Here is a 22,136-nt window from a genome sequence, read left to right as displayed (position 1 = left end):
GCCCCCAACCCCAGTAAATACCCCAGACGCCAGGGTGACAGCGCGGCGCGAAGGGTGGAGGCCTCGCTCCGAGATCTCCGGGGTCTGGCGCGCCCAGAAACAATTGCTGTTTTACGAACCGGATCTCCCGGGGACCTGGGGCTTCTTTCTGCGGGCGCTGGAGACCCGGGAGGGGGCCCCGGGGAATCCTCGGCCTCCGCCACCGCCTCCCAGGCGCCCGCGTCCAGGTTTGGGGACACCCGGCCCGTGTTCTTCTCCCTTTAGGGGATCCCCCAGCTCCGTGCCATCTCACCATCCCTCCATCCAAGCGCGCGCCGCCACCAACTTGGAGCTCATCCTCTCCCAAGATCGCGCGTCCCGGCTCGCCCGGGTTCCCCCGCGTCTCGCCATCTCCGCCCTGGTGCGCCCCGGGCGCTTCCTGGAACGATCCAGGCTCCGGGGCTCGGCTCTCTCCTGCAGGGAGCGAGGGGGGCCGGACGGCTGAGGAACTCCACGTCTCTGTGTGTCTCTCTCTGTGGAGGAAAAAGCTGGAGTTTGCTTTTCTTGCAGCCACGGAAAGAACGCGGGGTAACCTGTGTGTGTGTGTGGGGGGGGGGACTCGGGCGCCTCTGCGTCCCCCGTCCTGCGCGCGCGCGCGGTCTCCCTTCCCAAAATGGGATCTTAGCCTCTTCGCACCAAGGTGTACGGACGCCAAACAGTGATGAAATGAGAAGAAAAGCCAATTGCGGGCGTTGAGGGGGGCGGGGGTGGGGGAGAGACAGCGTCTCTGCGTGTGCGTCCGCCGCGGAGCCCGGAGACCCGTAATTGCACCAGACAGGCAGCGCATGGGGGGCTGGGCGAGGTCGACGCGTATAAATAGTGAGATTTCCAATGGAAAGGCGTAAATAACCGCGCCGGTGATCCACCCGCGCGCACCGGGCCGTCCTCTCCGCGCGCGGGGAGACGCGCGCGCACCCACCCGCCCCGGCTCCTCGCCCACCCCCGGCCCCCAGCCATGGAAGAACTCACGGCGTTTGTCTCCAAGTCTTTTGACCAGAAAAGCAAGGACGGTAACGGCGGAGGCGGCGGCGGCGGAGGGAAGAAGGATTCCATTACGTACCGGGAAGTTTTGGAGAGCGGACTGGCGCGCTCCCGGGAGCTGGGGACGTCCGATTCCAGCCTCCAGGACCTCGCGGAGGGCGGCGGCCACTGCCCGGTGCATTTGTTCAAGGACCACGTAGACAATGACAAGGAGAAACTGAAAGAATTCGGCGCCGGGAGAGTGGCGGAAGGTAAGATCGTCTGCGCACCGGCGGCTCCGGGGGGCCCCTGCTGGGGTTCGGCGCCTCCTCGCCACGGAGTCGGCCCCCCGCGCGCCCCTCGCTCTGCACATGGGCGGCGCTCGGATCGCCGGGGTAAGGCCCGGGCCCGCCAGGCTTTGCCTAAGAAAGAAAGGAAGGAAGGAAGGAGTGGACCCGGCCGGGCAGGGTTGCTGGGTGGGAGGTGTGGGGGGGACCCAGGGAGGGTCGGAGCGGGGGCCGCGGGGGTGGACGCCGGCACGGGAGGGTCTCCGGCTGGGGTGGATCAGGCTGGGCCGTAGGGCCTGAGATATCATTTTCCTTTTTTTCCTTTTTTTTTTTTTGAGACAGAGTCTGGCTCTGTCGCCCAGGCTGGAGCGCAGTGGTGCGATCTCGGCTCACTGCAACCTCCGCCTCCCGGGTTCAAGCGATTCTCCTGCCTCAGCCTCCCGAGTAGCTGGGATGACAGGCACCTGCCACCACGCCCGGCTCATTTTTGTGTTTTTAGCAGAGACGGGGTTTCACCATGTTGGCCAGGCTGGTCTCCAACTCCTGATCTCAGGTGATCCGCCCGCCTCGGCCTCCCCAAGTGCTGGGATGACAGACGTGAGCCCCCGCGCCCGGCCTGGGGCCTGATTGCTTAGCATGTGGATTTGTGTCCCTGCCTGCCTGGTTTGGATTTACGGTCACCCAGACGCGGACAGGAGCTGTCTCCACGCGCCTTCCCAGCGCTCAGCGCCTGCCCGGCTCCCCCAGATCGCGGGAAGACTGGAGGCTGCGTGGTAGGAGACGGGAAGGCCCCGGGTCAGCTCCTTTCTGTGGCCTTTAAGGAACACTTTCTATATATATATATATATTTTTTTTTTTCCTTTGAACCTCGAGACTTGTTTTTGGTGAAAAGTGGATCCATCAAATCCACTCCGGTGCCCGCAGGTGGGACGCGAGGGGCCCGGGGAAGCTGGTGGTTTTCGAGGCGCGTCCTCACTCGAGGCTGTCAGCGCAGCCGGTTGTGCCGGGAGCGCAGACCTGGCCCCGGGGCTCCCCTCTGGCCGTTCTTCCTGAAACCTCAGGGGCGCATCGCCCCGTGGTGGAAATCAAGGAGCAAGAGGCTCAGACAGAGGGTCTGGACCTGTGGATCTCTGTACAAAGAGGGGACGACTGGGCGCCGTACATCATAAGAATGAAATGGGCTGTAGCTGTGTCAGAGGCGCAGCTGGAGACGGCTATAGGAGTGTCTATCACGTTTCCAGGACAAAGAGGCAGAAAATCGAATCTGGGCTTTGGCTGATGTGCAGAGTCAAGGTGCGAGGGTGCGTTCCCCAAAGGGAATTCTTCCTGAGACTCTGGGGGGCTCCCTGCTCTCCGGGACCCTACATGCTAGGTGTGGAGTTGGCACCGTTCTAGGGGAAACAGCCTTGTCCTGGTAGGATTGACCAGGTCCTGCTTCCCGAGGTCCTGACTTTGTCAAAGCTGTAAACAACAGCGCTGGTGATCCACGCAGAAACCTGGCTACGGTTTACAAAGCAGTTCCCGGTTTCCCACCGTCTACAAGGCAGGAGCTCGGCCTCCCTTACCTTAAGGGGTCGTCCCTGCACATTTCTACGGGAGCACCCAGCGCTGTAATTCATATAGACAGAGTTGGCCTTGCTGGACCCAAGGCTGGGAGCGACTGGAGGGCCTGCATTGAATTTAAGAGGCGGTGCAATGCGCAGCAGGCCGGTTCCGTGGCGTTGCTTTTTACCTGTCCTTCCCAGACACTGATTTCCTCCTCTCGCCTCCTCTCTCTTCTCCCCCTGGCTATAGACCGGGGAGAGCAAAGTATCCTCCAGGTCTTTCCAAAGTGAGAGGAAAAGAAAGACCAGGCCAAGGACCCAGGGCCCCAGGAGAGGAGACACAGAGAGTCCCCGCTACCCTTTGCCCTTGGCTGGGTGCGGGAACACCCCGGGGGGCAGGACTGCAACCCGTGCTGGTATTTCTTCATCAGATCCACGTTAAGTGGAGGTAGAAGGGCAGTGGAGATGCTCCCCGTGGGAACCTAGAGTTTTGGGGAACAGCGCGTCCCCGCTGAGCCTGGGAGCCCGTGGCTTTTGCAAAGCCTGTCCATGCTTGAAGACTTTGAAGGCCAATTTGTCAGCTGGGGTCCATCCCTGGCGTTTTCAGACTGAGAGAAACGAAGCAGGGAGAGAGCCGGGGCCGTCTCCAGGAAACAATTCACTTGGGGGAAGGAACGGACTGTTCTTGTAGGCACGTGCCTTTCAGGAGGTGCAAGAAAATGTGAATTCCATGTTGGAATCAGTGTCTAGGACTGAATCCAGCTCCGGGGGCCGGGGTTGGGCCTGGAGTGGGTGGTGGAAGGAAGGAAGACAGAACAGGGTAATTGCATTTACCCTGTTCCCTTGTAGACACGTTGGATTTGTCAGCTTTGCAAGTTTCTTGGGCGCAGTTGCTTCTTGGAGACTGTGTCCAGGCTGAACTTCCCAATGTCAGCCCCTTACCCTTGGCACCAGGGGACATGGAATGAGGGCGTGGGGGTGCTTTTAATCTGTGCCCAGCAGGCCTGAGATAGGAACAGAGGGCCGTTGGAGAGGCCACTTCCAGCAGCCCTGGGTTGAAGGGGAGCGAGGGAGGCACCATGTCTAAAAAATTGGGAAGGAAACGCTTTTCACCTGGAAACGCTTGAGTGCTGACTTTTCAGCCCTTCTGAATCCCCCCCCCCCTTGCAAATACAGACAGGTCACCATTATTGGAGACGAGAAAGTGCCATTTTTGGCACCCTCGTGGGGTGGGTGCCCAACCGCGTGTGAGTAACTGGGAAGGAGACAATTCTGCGCACACGGTTCACCCCCGGACGCGGTGTTGCATTCGGGTACTCGGATACGGTTCTGCTGTGCTGGTCAGAAATAGGCTCCGGGTAGGGGCTCCCAGCTCCGGCAAATCCCGCAGGGACCCCCAGCCCCGCTGCGCTACAGCGGTGGCGATAGCGTCTCTCCGTGGGTCTAGAATCTGCCACTCGCCCCGGGCCCTCCCCGTGTCCTTCCCGGGCGCCCCGGGCGGGGACCCCACCGTTGGCAATTCTTCCTCAAATTCTTTCCCTTAAAAATACGATTGGACACCCCACTTTCCAAAAAAAAAAAAAAGGTTAGGTTATGTCAACAGCGGCGAAGTGGATAATTGAGGAAACGATTCGGAGATGAGGCCAACCAAACAAGGTTCCTGCAAAGCCCAGGTTGTTGGGGCAGAAGCGAGTCGTTTCCTCCGCTTTTTGCCTTGGGGACCCCACGCAGATTTTGCGTAAAGGCGCATTGGTGTTCGAGGCCCCCCCCTTTCCACCAAAGGAGGCACGAAAGGGTTCGCCACGTTGCGCAAAACCGCCCCGCACTGCGCGCCACGCTGCCTGCGCGGAGGACCCCGCGGGCCGTGCTGGGGGAGGCGGGCGCGGGCGGAGGGGACCCGGGGAGCCTTTGGAGAGGCGCTCCCGGCCTCAGCCCTGTGCCCTCCGCCCGCCACGCAGGGATTTACGAATGCAAAGAGAAGCGCGAGGACGTGAAGTCGGAGGACGAGGACGGGCAGACGAAGCTGAAACAGAGGCGCAGCCGCACCAACTTCACGCTGGAGCAGCTGAACGAGCTGGAGCGACTCTTCGACGAGACCCATTACCCCGACGCCTTCATGCGCGAGGAGCTCAGCCAGCGCCTGGGGCTTTCCGAGGCGCGCGTGCAGGTAGGAACCCCGGGGGGCCCGGAGCCATGGCCTGGTCCCCGGGAGCGCACGGGGCACGCGTCCAGCCACCTGCGCCCGCCCGGGCTGCCGTCCTGTTCCCGGAGCGCGGGGAGGTTGGGGTGTGGGGTGGGTTGGGGTTCCTGGACTTTTGGAGACGCCTGAGGCCTGGAGGATGGGTTCATTGGATTCGTTTGCACCAAAGGCAAACCAATATACATGCATATATGTGTTAGACAAATAACAAATGAATATATATGGTATATAAATATATGTAGTATCTATGATATATATTTGTTTGTCCTTGGTGCAAACAAACCCAGCGAACGCGTGTATCGGCCCCCTGATTCCCCTCGGTTCCCGTGGGGTTGGTTCTGGGACCCAACACAGGCAAACAAAACTTTCCCTGGGTTTTACTTAGGAGAGGAAGCTACAGATACGTGTCACGCAGAGCGTTTTACAAGATCTTTCATTTAAAAAAAATATGTCTGTTGGCCCCTGATTCCTTCGCGTCTTCCCATGTGGCTGCATTGAAATGGCTTTTCCTTAGGATGAATGGAGAGGGGTGCGCTCTGTTCCTAGGTGGTCAGAAACAGGGTCCCTCTCCTTCCTCCTCTTTTAGCCCCGCTGTTTCTGTCTCCTTCCTCCCCTCTCCAGCCTTGTCCTCTGTTACACACCATCCCCTCCTCCCTCCGGCTCTGGGGAGCGCAGGAGCACGTTGGGCATCTGGATGAGCGCAGACCATTAGCGGGGCACGGGGGCTCCCCAAGGAGCGCGTTAATTCACGGTGTCCCATCAGACCAGGCACCAGGGGCAGGGTGGGGGGGGGCTTGGGTGTGCGCAGAGGGACGCGCAGGCAGAGGCTTCCTGGGCGTTGTAAACATTCAGTTAAAGGTATGAATTTGATTTTCTGGGTACTGGTGGGAGAGTCTCCAAATGGCTTTTTTTCCAGCCCCTGCCTGACAGGACAGTTTCCCCTGGAAGGTCAAGTCCTGTAGTGCTTTCTTCTGGTTCTGGGCAGGTCAGAAGGGCCGAGACTGAGAGAGAGAGACAGAGAGAGATGGAGAGAGATAGAGAGTCAGGATCTCCGGACCCTGGGGAACCCGTTCAAAAATAAATGAAATTAAGATTGCCGACCAGGGAGACACGGATTACAAAGCCAGAGGCGTTCAAAAGCAAAGACACCAGCCGTTCAAAGCCCAGTCCCGTAGGATTGGTTATGAGGTCAACACATTTCAAACATCGCTTTCCCTGGATTTTTGCTTAGGAGACGAACGTACAAATGCGTTTGATGCAGAGCGTTTTACAAGATCTTTAGTTTACATATATACGTGTACACACACACACACACATATACATTTTATATATATATAATATATTATATATATTATATATATTTTATATATAATATATTATATACACACACAGACACACACACATATATATTTTATATATATAATATATTATATATTATTATAAAATATGTATATATTTATATATAAAATATATTATATATATAAAATATTATATACATATATATAATGTATTTTATACACACACACACACACACGCACACACGTTTTGGTCCCTGATTCCCTTCGCTTCCCATGGCGTTGGTTATCCGGCCACCCCATTCAGACACAAAACTTGAGCGGACGAAGATACACGTGTGTTTGATGCACGGTGCGTTGTACAAGCTCTTTCATTGAAAAAAATATAGTTTGGCTCCTGATTCTCCTCTGTCTTCCCAAGTGGCTGCGTTTAAAAGGCCTCCCTGCGATCCTGAGGATGAAATAAACAGTCCCCAGGCCTCTGGACGGAGAACCGTAGTCCCCCCACCAAAAAAAGATACTGCCCAGGACTGGGACAGGCTTTGGTAATTTGGAAGGGCTGTGCCCCTTGTCAGGGCGTCTCTGGCCTCAGTGAAGGAAGGAAGCTGTATCCAGACTGGGGTTTCCTCGCTGTGTCCACCCCTCTCTCCGAAGATGGATTGGACGGCCCGGTCTAAATTAATGAAAAGATTAAAGTTTTGCTAAAGGGGACACATCAAGTGAATGTCATCTCCCGGTGTCTGTGGTGCCTGGGATCCGTCAGTGTATTCCCGGCCCTTGATGTACTGTTTCTATAAAAATAAATTACTTGTAATTGAATTCCACACTATTTCTTTCCGTAGAGTCTATTACTGACTCGCACCTCAGTTCAGTGGCAGAGAATTGGTGGGTGGGGTGTGTGTGTGTACAGACCCCGAGAAGGCCCTAAAATAAAGACAGATGGGGGAGAAAGCCGGGGGTTATGGACCCAGGGGTCGCATGAAAATTTAACGACGGTAAATAATAATAAAAACAAACATGGGAATAGGATAAAAGACATCATTTTCTCTCTCTCTCGCCGCAGGGAAAAAAAAATCATCGTAGGGTAAAGGCGGGCAGGCCTTGGAGTCGTCATAAAAATCAATTAGTTGGAACACGGACGTCCCATGGAAGTGGCGACGGTGGAGGGGACGGGGACGGGGGAGGTAGAGAAAATGAACTAGATTTTAATCCCGTCTCCCTGTGAAGTGTTGGATCATCTCTTTCAGGACAGCCCGTCCCGTGCCGTGAGCGGATCGAGTTTCCATTTAGGGTGGAAATTTGCTGTAAATAAATTGAGCATCCGATGGAAGCTGTTCCCGATTAACCTTTTATTTTTAGCGTCGCCCCTGCAAAGTCACATCACCCAGCTGTCAGGGTTCTAATGGAAACTTATGAGACCGCGGTGAGGGGCGGCTGGTAATTTAATTACAACAAATATCTGTGGGTTTACGGCGCAGAGCTAAATTAAATGTCATTATTCACTGTCTGTAATGGAAATCAAAAGGACATCGCGTTGCGGGCGTGGGTGAAGGAAAAGCAGCGAGCGGTCCTTAATGAAGAAATAACTGTCTAAACCAGTGTCACACACTTCACTTACCATATTCAGGCCTAATTGGAATTGATCGGGAATCAGTCCAAGACTGATTTATTAGCACTTAACGCGGCAGCTAATTCATCACTTTTATTCTTCATCATCTTTTTTTCTTTTTTTTTTCCTCCCCGTGTTGAACGAGGCTTTCCAGGTTTCAGTAGGATTCTGTTTTTGTTTGTTTGTTTCAGTAGGATTTTGTTTTTGTTTGTTTGTTTGTTTCAGTAGGATTTTGTTTTTGTTTGTTTGTTTGTTTGGGTAGGATTTTGTTTTTGTTTGTTTGTTTCAGTAGGATTTTGTGTTTGTTTGTTTGTTTCAGTAGGATTCTGTTTTTGTTTGTTTCAGCAGGATTTTGTTTTTGTTTGTTTGTTTCAGCAGGATTTTGTTTTTGTTTGTTTGTTTCAGTAGGATTTTGTTTTTGTTTGTTTGTTTCAGTAGGATTCTGTTTTTTGTTTGTTGGTTTGTTTGTTTGTGTTTTAAATGCCCTGCCAGAGGCTTTAGGGGGGGCCGGCTGGCTTCCCGGACCGTATAGGAGACAGGTGGCGAGTACTGGGAGCATTGACGGACACACTGGCAGTCACTTGGAGGTGGAGGTCTGAAGTGACTCTGGACACCGGGCTTTGGAAAGGGGGACAGAGCAATTGTTTGTGAATTTCAGTCTCAGCCTCAGGCCGGGGCCTTTTTTTGGGGGGGTGAGGCGATGAGGGAGGATGTGACTTTGCTGGGACACAGGATAAAGTTTTCTAGGAGCCCTACAGCCCCCCGGGAGGGCCCACATTGGAAGGTGGGCGGGAGGCTCGGTCTTGGGTTCCAGACCAAATGCTTGTGGCCGTTGTGTAGACTCCCGGGTGCAAGTGCACCAGCTCCCCTCGGGCCCTGCACACTGTGGATCTGGTGGCTGTGGACCCAGCACGTGTTCTGCTCACAACAGTCTGTGTGGGAATTATTTGTCTTGGGCAGTGACTGCCGTGTCCGTCAGGGTGCAGGTGCAGCTGCCACAGAAAACCTGTCAGGGAGGTGGCCGTGGGGGAGGGGACAGGGAGGGGTCCAGATTACCAGGCCTAGGCTACACTCCCTGTGTTCCCCCAGGTGGTCTGTCTGTGGAGGAGGGGACTGTCAATATTGGGAGAGCGGAGGGGGCTTGTAGGAGGTGACAGGGGGCGGAATTCGCCCCCAAATATTAACACGAGACCTGTGAGAATTTCTCCAGCCTCCTGAGGGTCCCCTGCTCTGTTGCACTCAACTTCTTCATAGCTTCCCCCAAGACTTAGAAGTTCTCAAAGTGACAGAAGGCCCTTATATGGCAAAGCCTGCTATCCTTGGGGTCCCTCTCCGGGATGTTCGTCACCCTTGGTCATATGAGTGGGACCCCATCAGCTCCCCAGGGCTTCCGAGGAGGCCGAGGAAGGCAAGAGATTTTCTGGGCTTGCTGTGTCCAGAGTTGGATTGGAGAAGGGGCTGGATTTGGAGCCCTTTGGTCATCTGGTGGCCCCTCGACCTTGGTGGCTAAAGTCTGCAGGTGGCAAGTTGCGTTCTCCTACAGGGTGTACAGGAGCTGGGGGCTGGGTGTCCACACAGAATGCTGGAAAGTTCGAGAGTCCACTTCCACTGTCTCAGAACTCACTTGTTCAACTTCAACTCATCAGTGATAATGGACGGGTCTCACTTAGGCAGGGCAGGGAGAGCTTAACGTTTTCCAGTTCTAGGCCGGGTGCGGGTGGCTCACGCCTGTCATCCCAGCACTTTGGGAGGCCCAGGCGGGTGGATTGCTTGAGGTCAGGAGTTGGAGACCAGCCTGGCCAACATGGTGAAACCCCGTCTCTACTAAAATACAGAAATTAGCCAGGAGCGGTGGTGGGTGCCTGTCATCCCAGTTACTCGGGAGGCTGAGGCGGGAGAATTGATTGAACCTGGGAGGTTGCAGTGAGGTGAGATTGCACCACTGCACTCCAGCCCGGATGAGACAGCAAGAGTCTGTCTCAAAAACAAAACAAAAACCAAAACCCAATTTCCAGTTCAAGGCCAGGATTCAGGCTCACGCCTGTCATCCCAGCACTTTGGGAGGCCGAGGTGGGTGGATCGCTTGAAGTCAGGAGTTCAAGACCATCCTGGCCAACATGGTAAAACCCCATCTCTACGAAAAATACAAAAATTAGCTGGCGTGGTGGTGGATGCTTGTAGTCCCAGCTATTTGGGAGGCTGAGGCTGGAGAATCGCTTGAACCCGGGAGGTGGAGGTCGCAGTGAGCCGAGATCATGCCACTGCACTCCAGCCTGGGTGAGAGAGCAAGACTCTGTCTCAAAAACAAAAAACAAAAATCCAAATACAAAAAAAACCAAAACCCCAGTTTCCAGTTCGAGGTAGCCAGCTATGCAGGGTTGGAGACAGAGGGGCGGTGAGGGACTGGGGACCCCCATCGGTCACTTCTGGATTCCCAGAGGTGCAAAGTGCTTGGTTCATCCTCCCTGGCGACGCTGGGCTGGATTCACAGGCTCCCACATCTCTTTCTGCTTCCCCCACAAGGTGTGGTTCCAGAACCGGAGAGCCAAGTGCCGCAAACAGGAGAATCAGATGCATAAAGGTGGGTGTTGGGACTGGGGGAACCTGAAGCTGGGGGCACCTGCTTGAGGATGGAGGGGGGGTAATGAGGTGCTGGTTGCACCCAGGACCACAACACTGACACCTCCTCCCTTTCACCACAGGCGTCATCTTAGGCACAGCCAACCACCTGGATGCCTGCCGGGTGGCACCCTACGTGAACATGGGAGCCTTAAGGATGCCTTTTCAACAGGTAGCTTTGGTTTTTCTTCCTCTGAAGATCCCCAGGGACCCGCCACCCCCTCCCCTTTCCCCTACTTGCTCGCCCCTCCCTGCCCCTGCAGACTTCTCAGCCGGCCCCCAGAAAAAAAAAAAAAAAATCAGTGGCTTTTCCAAGGAGGCATTTACAGGCACCTTGACACGTATTAAATCAGGCTGGGCCGGGCGCGGTGGCTCAGGCCTGTCATCTCGGCTCTTTGGGAGGCCGAGGCGGGCGGATCACCTGAGGTCAGGAGTTCGAGACCAGCCTTGGCCAACATGGTGAAACCGCGTCTCTCTCTACTAAAAACACAAAACGTAGCCGGGTGTGGTGGTGCGCACCTGTCACCCCAGGTACTTGGGAGGCTGAGGCACGAGAATCACTTGAACCCGGGAGGCGGAGGTTGCAGTGAGCGGAGATGGCGCCTCTGCACTCCAGCCTGGGGGACACAGTGAGACCCCAGGACTCCAACTCAAAACAAAAAAAAAAAAATCAGGCTGTTAAAACTCAGAGACCTTTTGGGAAGGTGAACACACACAAGCCCAAAGGGAAATCTTAACAAAAACCAGAGGGGGGACAAGTCCCACCCAATCAGGCCCCCCCCCCCCAACCTGGCTTGCTGTCTGGTTAAGAACGGTGGGATGCCTGCGCCTGGATACCAGAGATGGGATAAGCATCCACTCCCTTTTCACCACCACCCCCGAGTGTCCGAGGGTCTGGAGCGTCTGCCTGTACCCTGGACCCTGGCCCGGGCTCTGCACACCCTACTCAGCTCCCCGCTGACTTTGGAGTGAGCGGCAGTTTGGGTTCCCAGCGTGGATTTGCGGCTTCCAGGGAGTGGGGGGGTCGGTCGCGGAACCCAAGCGTCCCAAGGGGGCCCCCTGCTCTGGCTTAGTGTGGGAGTGGGATGGGGGGAAGCGGGAAACTGTGTGGAAGGAGGGTGCACGGTCCCAGGACGAGAGAGCGCAGCGCCCACGTGCGCCCTGCCTGAACGCAGCCCAGCGCCTCTGCGCGCCCTTTCGGTCTCTAATCTGGGGGGCAGGACCATGCGCGGGCGGAACGAGGTTGGGGGGCTCTGGCAGAGCGGACGCGTGGCCTCTGTTCTTGGCCGTTTGATTCCAAGGGGACAACTGGGGTTTGTATTTGGGCGCGTGTTTGGCGAAGGGCTGCAGGTACCACCCGTCTGGCCGCAGCCTCTGCTGGCTGAGGGTGCAAAGGCTTGGGGGTGGGGTGGCGGCGGGGAGTGGAAGATATAAAAGTCTAAATCATAAATGAACGACTCAGAAATGGACCCCCAGCACTGGTCGCCATGAGCTCTCCAGCTCTCCATGGCGCAGGCCCAAAGGAGACCGGTCCACATCCCTCCGCGGTTCTCCTCTCTTGGGACTTGGCCTCGAGGTGGGGGAAGGGGCCCACTTCTTCTACCGTCTCTTGCTGACGGCAGGACCCAGTGAAATTAGGCCGTTAGAGGCCTCAGGCCTGCCTGGCTTTGTGCACCGGAGCCTTGGGGACCTGGTGTCTTGGGAGAGCCTTGGAGACCTGGCGTCCCGGGAGAGCCTTGGGGACCTGGTGACCTTGGAAAGGCTTGGGGACCTCGTGTCCCAGGAGAGGCTTGGGGGCCTGGCGTCCTGGGAGAGGTTTGGGGGCCTGGCGTCCTGGGAGAGGCTTGGGGACCTGGTGACCCGGGAGAGGCTTGGGGACCTGGTGGCCTTGGAGAGGCTTGGGGGCCTGGCATCCTGGGAGAGGCTTAGGGACCTGGTGTCCCAGGAGAGCCTTGGGGACCTGGTGATCCGGGAGAGCCTTGGGGACCTGACGTCCTGGGAGAGGCTTGGGGACCCAGTGGCCTCGGAAAGGCTTGGAGACCTGGTGTCCCGGGAGAGCCTTGGGGACCTGGTGTCCTGGGGAGAGGCTTGGAGACCTGGTGATCCGTGAGAGCCTTGGGGACCTGGTGTCTCCGGAGAGGCTTGGGGACCTGGTGTCTCCGGAGAGGCTTGGGGACCTGGTGACCTGGGAGAGGCTTGGGGACCTGGTGTCCCGGGAGACGCTTGGGGACCTGGTGACCTTGGAGAGGCTTGGGGACCTGGTGCCCTGGGGAGAGGCTTGGAGACCTGGTGACCCGGGAGAGCCTTGGGGACCTGGTGTCCCGGGAGAGCCTTGGGGACCTGGTGACCCTGGAGAACCTTGGGGACCTGGTGTCCCGGGAGAGCCTTGGGGACCTGGTGACCTTGGAGAGCCTTGGGGACCTGGTGTCCCGGGAGACGCTTGGGGACCTGGTGCCCTGGGAGAGCCTTGGGGACCTGGCGTCCTGGGAGAGCCTTGGGGACCTGGCGTCCTGGGAGAGCCTTGGGGACCTGGTGTCCCGGGAGAGCCTTGGGGACCTCGTGACCCTGGAGAGCCTTGGGGACCTGGTGTCTCCGGAGAGGCTTGGGGACCTGGTGACCTTGGAAAGGCTTGAGGACCTGGTGTCCCGGGAGAGGCTTGGGGACCTGGTGTCCCGGGAGAGCCTTGGGGACCTGGTGTCTCGGGAGACGCTTGGGGACCTGGTGACCTTGGAGAGGCTTGGGGACCTGGTGCCCTGGGGAGAGGCTTGGAGACCTGGTGACCCGGGAGAGCCTTGGGGACCTGGTGTCCCGGGAGACGCTTGGGGACCTGGTGTCTCGGGAGACGCTTGGGGACCTCGTGACCCTGGAGAGCCTTGGGGACCTGGTGTCCCGGGAGACGCTTGGGGACCTGGTGACGCGGCAGAGCCTTGGGCCAGGGGGAAGGAGCACAGTCGGGTGTGGGATGGTTTCCAGGGCTGGAGAAGGGGCGACGCTCCCTAGGAGAGAAGTGGCACGTTGGGGGTTTCGGGGGGTGGGTGGGACGGGGGAGGCCCCCAATCCCCAGCCTGAGCGCTCACGCCACCGGGTCCGCTCCTGCAGGTCCAGGCTCAGCTGCAGCTGGAAGGCGTGGCCCACGCGCACCCGCACCTGCACCCGCACCTGGCGGCGCACGCGCCCTACCTGATGTTCCCCCCGCCGCCCTTCGGGCTGCCCATCGCGTCGCTGGCCGAGTCCGCCTCGGCCGCCGCCGTGGTCGCCGCCGCCGCCAAGAGCAACAGCAAAAACTCCAGCATCGCCGACCTGCGGCTCAAGGCGCGGAAGCACGCGGAGGCCTTGGGGCTCTGACCCCGCCGCGCAGCCCCCAGCGCACCGGGACTCCCGGGCTCCGCGCACCCCGCCTGCACCGCGCGTTCTGCACTCAACCCCGACTGGAGCTGCTTCCGCGGCCACCGTGCTCCGTGCGCCCCGGGAGCTCCTGCAAGAGGCGTGGGGAGGAGGCTCCCGGGACCGTCCACGCACGACCCAGCCAGACCCTCACGGAGACGGTGCAGAAGGCGGAGCGCGTGAGCAGCCGTGCGCCCTGCTCGGACCTCTCCAAGGCTGCCCGTGCGTCCTGGGAGACCCTGGAGAAGGGTCAACCCTCTGCCTGGCTGCGTCTTCCTCTGCTCTACCCTATGCATGCGGTGAACGACCCAAAACGTGTGGAAGATCCTAGAGTCTGTGAACCTGCAAAGATCCCGGGGCTGGTCTCCGAGGAAAAGGCCGCGTGTCTTCGTTGCCAACGGTTTTCTTTACCTCCATACTCCTCCCTTCGTCCCAAGAGCTGTGTGGATTTGAATGTGGACTTTGGAATCCCAGGAGGCAGAAGGGGCCGGGCTGTCCTCCCAACGCTCCCCCCGCCCAGCATCCCAGAGGCAGCAATAAGGGAACAGTTTTGTGGCTGTTGTGGCTGAGGACGTGAACCGGGGGGAGTTGGAAGGGGAGGGGAGGGAGATTCGAACCTCCCACGTTGTGACTCCCACGTTCCGGGGACTTCCAGGAGGACCACGATGCTGGTGACCACGTCTGGGCCCACCTGACTGGGAAGAGTGGGGAGGCCTCTGGTGCCCTCGAACAGGCCACTTGACCCCTTTTTCCAGTATTTGCTTCCCTCACTTGACTGGGTTTTGTTTTTTTTTTTTTTTTTTTTTTGGTTGTTTTTGTTTGGGATTTGGTTTTCTGCTGTTTTCCAGAATTCAGACGCGTAATGACTCGCCCAAGAGACGGACGCGCGGTTGGAAGGTGTAATCCTAAAGCAGCATTAACTTTAATAACATGGAATGACGTGCAATACTATAAAGATAATAGATTAAAAATAATAATAATAATGATAATAATAACCATAAGGCATTGCCTCTTCTCGCAGCGCTGTCCGCCCTGTGGCCACGGACAGGCCCGTTGCACAAATCATGAGTGTGGACATCGCCCTGGTCCTGGTGCAAGTGTGGGTTTTGTGTGTCTAAAGGGGATGAAAGGGAGCAGGATATAGTGCCTGAATATCAGTTTGGTCCCTGAGCTGTTGTGTCTGGTTGGGAAGCGTCCAAGTTAAGGAGACATCCAGAGAGTTTCAAGGTTTTTGCAGATGTCGGCGGTTCCAGGTTGGTCTTTCTCCTCTACTCCATCTTCTGCAATCCTCCAGTTTCTTCTTTTGTTTCTTTTGTTTTGTTTTGTTGTTTTGTTTTGAGACACACATTTGCTTCGTAGCCCAGGCTGGAGTGCACTGGCTCCATCTCAGCTCACTGCAACCTCCGCCTCCAGGGTTCGGGCGATTCTCCTGCCTCAGTCTCCCGAGCGGTAACCGGAACTACAGCCATAGGCCACCAACACCCGGCTGATTTTTTTGCTTTTTTTTTTTAGCAGAGACGGGGTTTCACCGTGTTGGCCAGGCTGGTCTCGAACTCCTGACCTCAGGCTATTCTCCTGCCTCAGTCCCCCCCAAGTAGTTGGGATGACAGGTGCACCTGCCACCCACACCCGGCTAATTTTTTGGTATTTTTAGCAGAGACGGGGTTTCACCGTGTTGGCCAGGCTGGTCTCAAACTCCTGACCTCAGGCTATTCTCCTGCCTCAGTCCCCCCCAAGTAGTTGGGATGACAGGTGCACCTGCCACCCACACCCGGCTAATTTTTTTGTATTTTTAGTAGAGACGGGGTTTCACCATGTTGTCCAGGCTGGTCTCGAACTCCTGACCTCAGGGGATCCGCCCGCCTCGGCCTCCCACCGTGCCCCCTAGTTTTATAAACAGCAGATAGCAGCTTGTCCTCACCGCCGGCATGGACGGGACCGTTGCTTGAAGTGACTCCACCAAGAACATTCAGAATGTTCTGATTGGTTTTCTGGGAACACAGCAAAGGGGTTTGCTGACCTCCCAGACGTTTCATCTGCCTGATTTGCCCTCCGTCACCCGGGCCTGCCCAGAGAGAAACGATATCTCCTCTCGACCTTTACTAACGTTCGGTGGCCGAGTCTCTTATTTCCAAACCACCTTTTGCCTCTTTCCGGATTCGACCTTGGCCGTGTTTTCTTTCCTAACGTCTGATTGAGATACTTCTCCCTGAGGTGGGGATAAAAAAAAAAAAAAAAACCTAAAAACCAAAAACAAAACTTCTTCTTTTTTTTTTTTTTTTCCTTCCACATAACACTTTCTATCTCGTCACGAAATGTAGACTCATTTGGACCCATTTCATTTCTATCTTCGGATACTGCCCTCCAGGGACACGTTTGCCTGAACGTTCAGTGTGGAAATGGCACGTGTGTCTCCCCACAGGATGTGAGACGTTGAATTTACGGGGTGCGCCTACGTTGGCGGTTCCCGGTGCTTTTTGCTCGAAACAAGGTTCTATTCAAAGTCAACGTCGGTTTCCCAGTGGCTTTCGGCTGAGCTCGCTGGCAAAGCCAGGAATATCCCCGGGATAGCGAAGGGGGCTGAACTTCCTCCTAACGTGGTTTCAGAGAGAGACAGGGTTTGGTGTGTGAGATCCACGGGAGCCCCGGCCCGTCGAGAGGAACACGTTGCTGTGGCCGGACTGAACATGTGGGGTTGAGCCCTGATACCTATTTTCCTTCCCCCTCACCCACCCCCACCCCCGAAAACTTGGCCAAAGCGTCCGTGGAGGGTGTCGGTCGCACTTCTCTCTTCGTGTGACCGTTCTGGTGACATCTATTCTCTCTCTCTGACGGCGAAGCACCCAGAGGAGAAGGGACTGGAATTATTGGATGTGGGGACTGGATTTTCTTTCTCCGGTCGCCTCTCTGACGGGTGCCTGCTTTGCAAAGGTCTGTTCCTGGGAGTTGCCAGGAGTTAGAAAAATGCACCTTGTCTGGTGGGGGTGGGCTGGGGGTACAGGTGTGATTGAACGATCAGGGGCGACGGGGCCCGTGGCCGTGGCCTTCTTCTCCAGCACCGGGAACAAAGAGGTGGGACAGAGTCTGTGTGTCTGTGCGACTGACGGGGAAACGGACCACATCCAACACCCGTTTTTCCAGTGACAGACTCGGTGGTCCGACGGGCTTGGCGTCTCTCCCGTAAGCGAAGGAGGTCTCTGCAGCCGGCCGAAGTCCAGCCAGGCTCCCACAGGGGCCTTGCAAGCCCGAGTGTGTGTTGTGTGGTCTTGCTGCTGTTCTTGGCCACGTGAGCAGTTGCGAGCGTCTGTGGATTGTGTCCAACCTGGGCACACTTGGGCGTTTCACCCGGACGAAGCCAACACGGGTTTCAGGTTGGTGCCAAGCTCCGGTGAGGATGGAAGGAAAACCTCTGGGTTTCATGCTGACCTTTCTCACTTTCTTTTTTTTCTCTAAGAACAAGAGCAGAATCCTCCAGCTCCCTTTCACGGCACAGTCTTCCCGGGAAAATTGCTTTTGCTGCTTCCAGCTTTGGGAGGTCTGGGGAGGAGAGAGGCTTTCGGTGGACGTGTTTGACATTTAAAAAAAAAAAAACAGAAAAAAAAAATAAAACTGGTGCCTAATTTATGAAAGAGAATTAGCTTAGCGAGCGTACGCACGTGGAAGACGGGATGTCTTGTAGACGCGTTTTATGGAAATTCAATATTTAATGAGAAACCGGTGAAGGAATGTAGAGAATATCCGGTTTCAAAGCTACGAAACGTGCTATTTATTGAACGGGGATCGTTTCACGAAGTCAGCCCCGTCGTATCTGCAGGTCCGGTGGGAAGGAGGCAAAACCGTCCCCTGCTTCTTGCTTTGAGATGTGTGTGGATTTCTTATTTATTTTTTTTCTTTCTCCCCCTGGGTTGGAAATGCGTAAATATGTCCTATTTTAATTCTGTGGAGTGTAAATTTGACATTGCCTGGCATTTATTTTTATATTTCTGAAACCTGTTCCTCTTTATTTCCAACCCCCCCCAATTTACGAGGAGCCCGTTACGATTTACGACATAGCGGGCGCGTCCGGGTTACGTCGGCATCCACAGATATTTTCAGGGATTGCTTCACACGAAAAGAAAAATCACACGCCGTTTCCCAAACCAACGGTCTTGACCTGTGTCAATCTCTGATGTCGTCGGTGGGCGGTGATGAGGATGAAAAACAAATAAAAATAAAACACCCTGAGGTTTTTCGGCGACACCGTCACGCTCCTCAGGTTCCATTGTGGCAACAGACTGTATTTCGTCAGGCCCCGTAGTATGAATGTACATCTTGTAAAACTGAGATATAAATAAACTTATAAATATTTGTATTCCAGTGTTAAAAAAAAAAAAGAAAAAAATTGTCGCCTCTCCCCCGGAGGACAGACTGATTGGAAAAAAAAAAAATCCTGAGTCATTGGCCGTGGCTAAAAAACAGAGCGTTGTTCTGTTACCAGTAGCCTGGGGTGGTCTGTGCATTTCTGGGGGGGACCTGTGTGATGTACACGCCCCACCCCTGAACCCCCACACTGGGAGAGGTACCCTTTACCGAAACGTACCTTCCGGCTTCTCAGCCACGTTCACCCAGAAGGTGGGAAAAAGCAAGAGGAAAAAGCCCTGAATGGAATCAAAGGAGTGCTGGGAACACAGCAGAGGTGCTTGTTTTGGACTTTATTTCATTAATTAACAATTTTTTTTTTTTTTTTTGAGGCGGAGTCTTGTTCTGTGGCCCAGGCTGGAGTGCAGTGGTGAGATCTCGGCTCGCTGCAACGTCCGCCTCCCGGGTTCAAGCGATTCTCCTGCCTCAGCCTCCTGGAGTAGCCGGATGACAGGAGCCTGCACCACCACCCCCTAGGAATTTTTGTATTTTTAGTAGAGACGGGGTTTCTCCATGTTGGCCAGGCTGGTCTCGAACTCCTGACCTCGTGATCCACCTGCCTCAGCCTCCCAAAGTGCTGGGATGACAGGCGGGAGCCACTGCGCCCGGCCGGTTTTGTGCTTTTTAACTTCTCTTTTGTTTCAGTTATTTGACAGTGGCACGGATTTTCCAGCATGGTGTTGCAATGATGATTGAACCATTTTTGAGACAAAATAATAATAATAATAATAATAATAATAAATGGAAAAGGAAATTGACTTTTAAAAACGACAACTTTTTACATTTTTTTTTTTTTTTTATAAATTTTTGGCTTCGCTTTTTCTCAAACGGAAAAAGAAATTGACTTTTAAAAACGACAACTTTTTACATTTTTTTTTTTTTTTTTAATTTTTGGCTTCGCTTTTTCTCTCTTTCTGTAAAAGAACGTGGATGATTGGATTCGCCGGCCTGACTGCTTCCCAGCTGTGATAAAAAACACATGTGAGCTAGGAGGGAAGTGGGGGGAGGGACAGAGTCTGGCACACACACAGGTTCAGGGTTCCCACCTCGGCAACAGGGTGTACAGGGGCTGGGGACGCTTTATTTGTGGGGGCTCGGAGCCTTTCAGACACCCCTCAGGTGCCCTGAGTCTCCACGGTCCGTCCGTTCTTCCTGCTACTTGGTGAAAAGCTTCTCCTGGCCAGAGAAGGGGTTTCGGAGGCCGTGTGTCCAGGCCATTCTGCAAAGTGCAATTTGAGCTTTCTTTTCCCTTTCTGGCCGGCGTGGTGCAAAAAGCCTCTGAAGCTCAGAGTTCTCTCTTCCCCCGGCCTGTGTGGGTCTTGCTGGTCAGAAGGAAAGTGGTGCTTTGCAAAGTGTGCACCAGACGTGCTTTCGTGGCTGTGACCACAACACGTCAACCTCCAGCCCTGACTAAGGCAGACGCGGGCAAGGTCGGTCTTTGCAGGCCACTCGTGTGGCCTCAGTGAAAAGGTGAATCCACACGGTTATGTCATGGTTAAAACGTTCAGCTTTGGCCGGGCGCGGTGGCTCACGCCTGTAATCCCAGCACTTTGGGAGGCCGAGGTGGGTGGATCACCTGAGGTCAGGAGTTCGAGACCAGCCTGGCCAACATGGTGAAACCCCGTCTCTACTAAAAATATAAATACTAGCTGGGCACGGTGGCTCACATCTGACATCCCAGCACTTTGGGAGGCTGAGGCAGGTGGATCACCTGAGGTCAGGAGTTTGAGACCAGCCTGGCCAACGTGGAGAAACCCCGTCTCTACTAAAAATACAAAAATTAGCCGGGCGTGGTGGTGGCAGGTGCCTGTCATCCCAGCTCCTCAGGAGGCTGAGGCAGGAGCATCGCTTGAACCCGGGAGGCGGAGGGTGCCGTGAGCCGAGATCGTGCCGTTGCACTCCGGCCTGGACGACAGAGCCAGACGCTGTCTCAAGAAAAGGAATAATAAAAGAAAATAACATGAAATAAACAAAATAAAATGTTCAGCTTTGCTCTGCACATCCTATTGTTCCACTTGCTTTGAGAGACCCTGTTCCTTAGAAACAGTTTGTTGCCAATTGTAACGAACGTTTTTCAAAAAATGAACGGAATCTTCCTCGATCTTTTTCTTTTTCTTTTTTTTTTTTTGCATCGTTCAACCGGAAAAGTAAGTTTCTCGACCCGGAATTCCTTTCTGATTTTTCCATGGGTTCTCCTGCAGACTTCTCTGGACTTGACCACATTAAAAAAAAAAAAAAAAAATTAAACTTTTTCACACGGACACAGTTTCAACAGAGATCTTTGAGTTTCTGCGGAACAGCTTCTGACCATCCGTTCTCAGATTCCCGAATTACAAGCAAAACGTCGTCGACTTTGCCTCCTCCTGACGTGTCCTTCTGTTGCCGAGGCTTCTGTTGGTGTTAGACTTGCGTGTTTAATAGCAGACGACGTAGGGATTTGAAGAAAAATGCGGAGAGAGCAAAAACACTCACGAAACACCCAGAGATAAGCTTTCTAAAGCCTTTCTTCGTGGAGCCCTTGTTAAAAAAAAAACTTGTTTTAAACTTTGCAAGCACGGCTACATTAAACTGATAAGCAAAGAAGCCAAGAAAAACAATGTGGGTCATCTGCTGTCTACGTTTCCCCAAAACCGACGTATTTTAATTTCTTCTGTGTAGACTTACAGATTCCGAGAGTTAAACGTTGAATTTTTGTCATTAATAGTAATATTAATGACATTAATTAATATTAATTATTAATTAATATTATTCATTAATTAATATTAATTATTAATTAATATCATTAATTAATATTGTTCATTAATTAATATTAATTATTAATTAATATCATTAATTAATATTGTTCATTAATTAATATTAATTATTAATTAATATCATTTATTAATTAATAATTATAATTAATAATATTAATCATATTAATTAATATTACTATTAATATTACTATTAATGACATTAATATTGACCAAATGACCAAAACCACAATTAGTTTGGCAGCCGCGTAATAAGAAAAATACAGGCTGGACTTGGTGGCTCATATCTGTAATCCAAGCACTTGGGGAGGCTGAGGCGGCCTGATCCCTTGAGCCCGGGAGATTGAGACCAGCCTGGGCAACGTAGCAAGACCCTCATCTCTACAAAAAAAAAAATCAAATAATTAGGCAGCTGTGGTCCCAGCTCCTCAGCAGGCTGAGGCAAGAAGATCCTTTGTTTCTGTTTTAATTTTAATTTTTTTTTTTTTTTGAGACAGACTGAGTCACCCAGGCTGGAGTGCGGTGGTGCGATCTCGGCTCACTGTCATCTCGGCCTCCCGGGTTCACGCCATTCTCCTGCCTCAGCCTCCTGAGTAGCTGGGATGACAGGCACCTGCCACCGGGCCTGGCTAATTTTTTTTTTTGTATTTTTAGTCGAGATGAGGTTTTGTCATGTTGGCCAGGCTGGTTTTGAGCTCCTGACCTCAGGGGATCCGCCCACCTCGGCCTCCCAAAGTGCTGGGATGACAGACGGGAGCCACCGCGCCCGGCCCAGGAGGATCACTTGATCCCAGGAGGTGGAGGCCGCAGTGAGCCGTGATGGCAGCACCGCACTCCAGCCTGGGTGACAGAGTGAGACCAGACCTCTGAATAAAGAAATAAATACTACAGGGTGTGTATCGCCAAATTTCGTCAGTCTGCACACTAAGAGGCAGGAATTTTTTGTTTTTTTGAGACGGAGTCTCGCTCTGTCCCCCATGCTGGGGTGCAGGGGCCCGATCTCGGCTCATTGCAACCTCCACCTCCTGGGTTCAAGCGATCCTCCTGCCTC

The 22,136-nt window shown here is 54.2% G+C and overlaps 1 protein-coding gene across 1 annotated transcript; it reads left to right on the top strand.

Moving 5' to 3' along the window:
• Positions 1 to 994: 994 nt before the first annotated feature.
• Positions 995 to 13,898, top strand: SHOX (SHOX homeobox). Its single transcript, XM_008019614.3, has 5 exons — positions 995 to 1,271; positions 4,789 to 4,997; positions 10,458 to 10,515; positions 10,637 to 10,725; positions 13,653 to 13,898. The coding sequence occupies exons 1-5, from the start codon at positions 995 to 997 to the stop codon at positions 13,896 to 13,898; spliced, it is 879 nt and encodes a 292-aa protein (XP_008017805.1).
• The last annotated feature ends 8,238 nt before the right edge of the window (positions 13,899 to 22,136 follow it).

The sequence above is a fragment of the Chlorocebus sabaeus genome, chromosome X (assembly GCF_047675955.1).
Source record: "Chlorocebus sabaeus isolate Y175 chromosome X, mChlSab1.0.hap1, whole genome shotgun sequence".
In the NCBI taxonomy this organism is placed as follows: domain Eukaryota; kingdom Metazoa; phylum Chordata; class Mammalia; order Primates; family Cercopithecidae; genus Chlorocebus; species Chlorocebus sabaeus.
This window is presented reverse-complemented; position numbering and strand designations above follow the sequence as displayed.

Coding starts and splice junctions, on each gene's coding strand:
- SHOX (XM_008019614.3), top strand. CDS start 995: ATGGAAGAACTCACGGCGTTTGTCTCCAAGTCTTTTGACCAGAAAAGC. Junction 1,272..4,788: donor CGCCGGGAGAGTGGCGGAAG/GTAAGATCGTCT, acceptor CCCGCCACGCAG/GGATTTACGAATGCAAAGAG. Junction 10,726..13,652: donor TAAGGATGCCTTTTCAACAG/GTAGCTTTGGTT, acceptor CCGCTCCTGCAG/GTCCAGGCTCAGCTGCAGCT.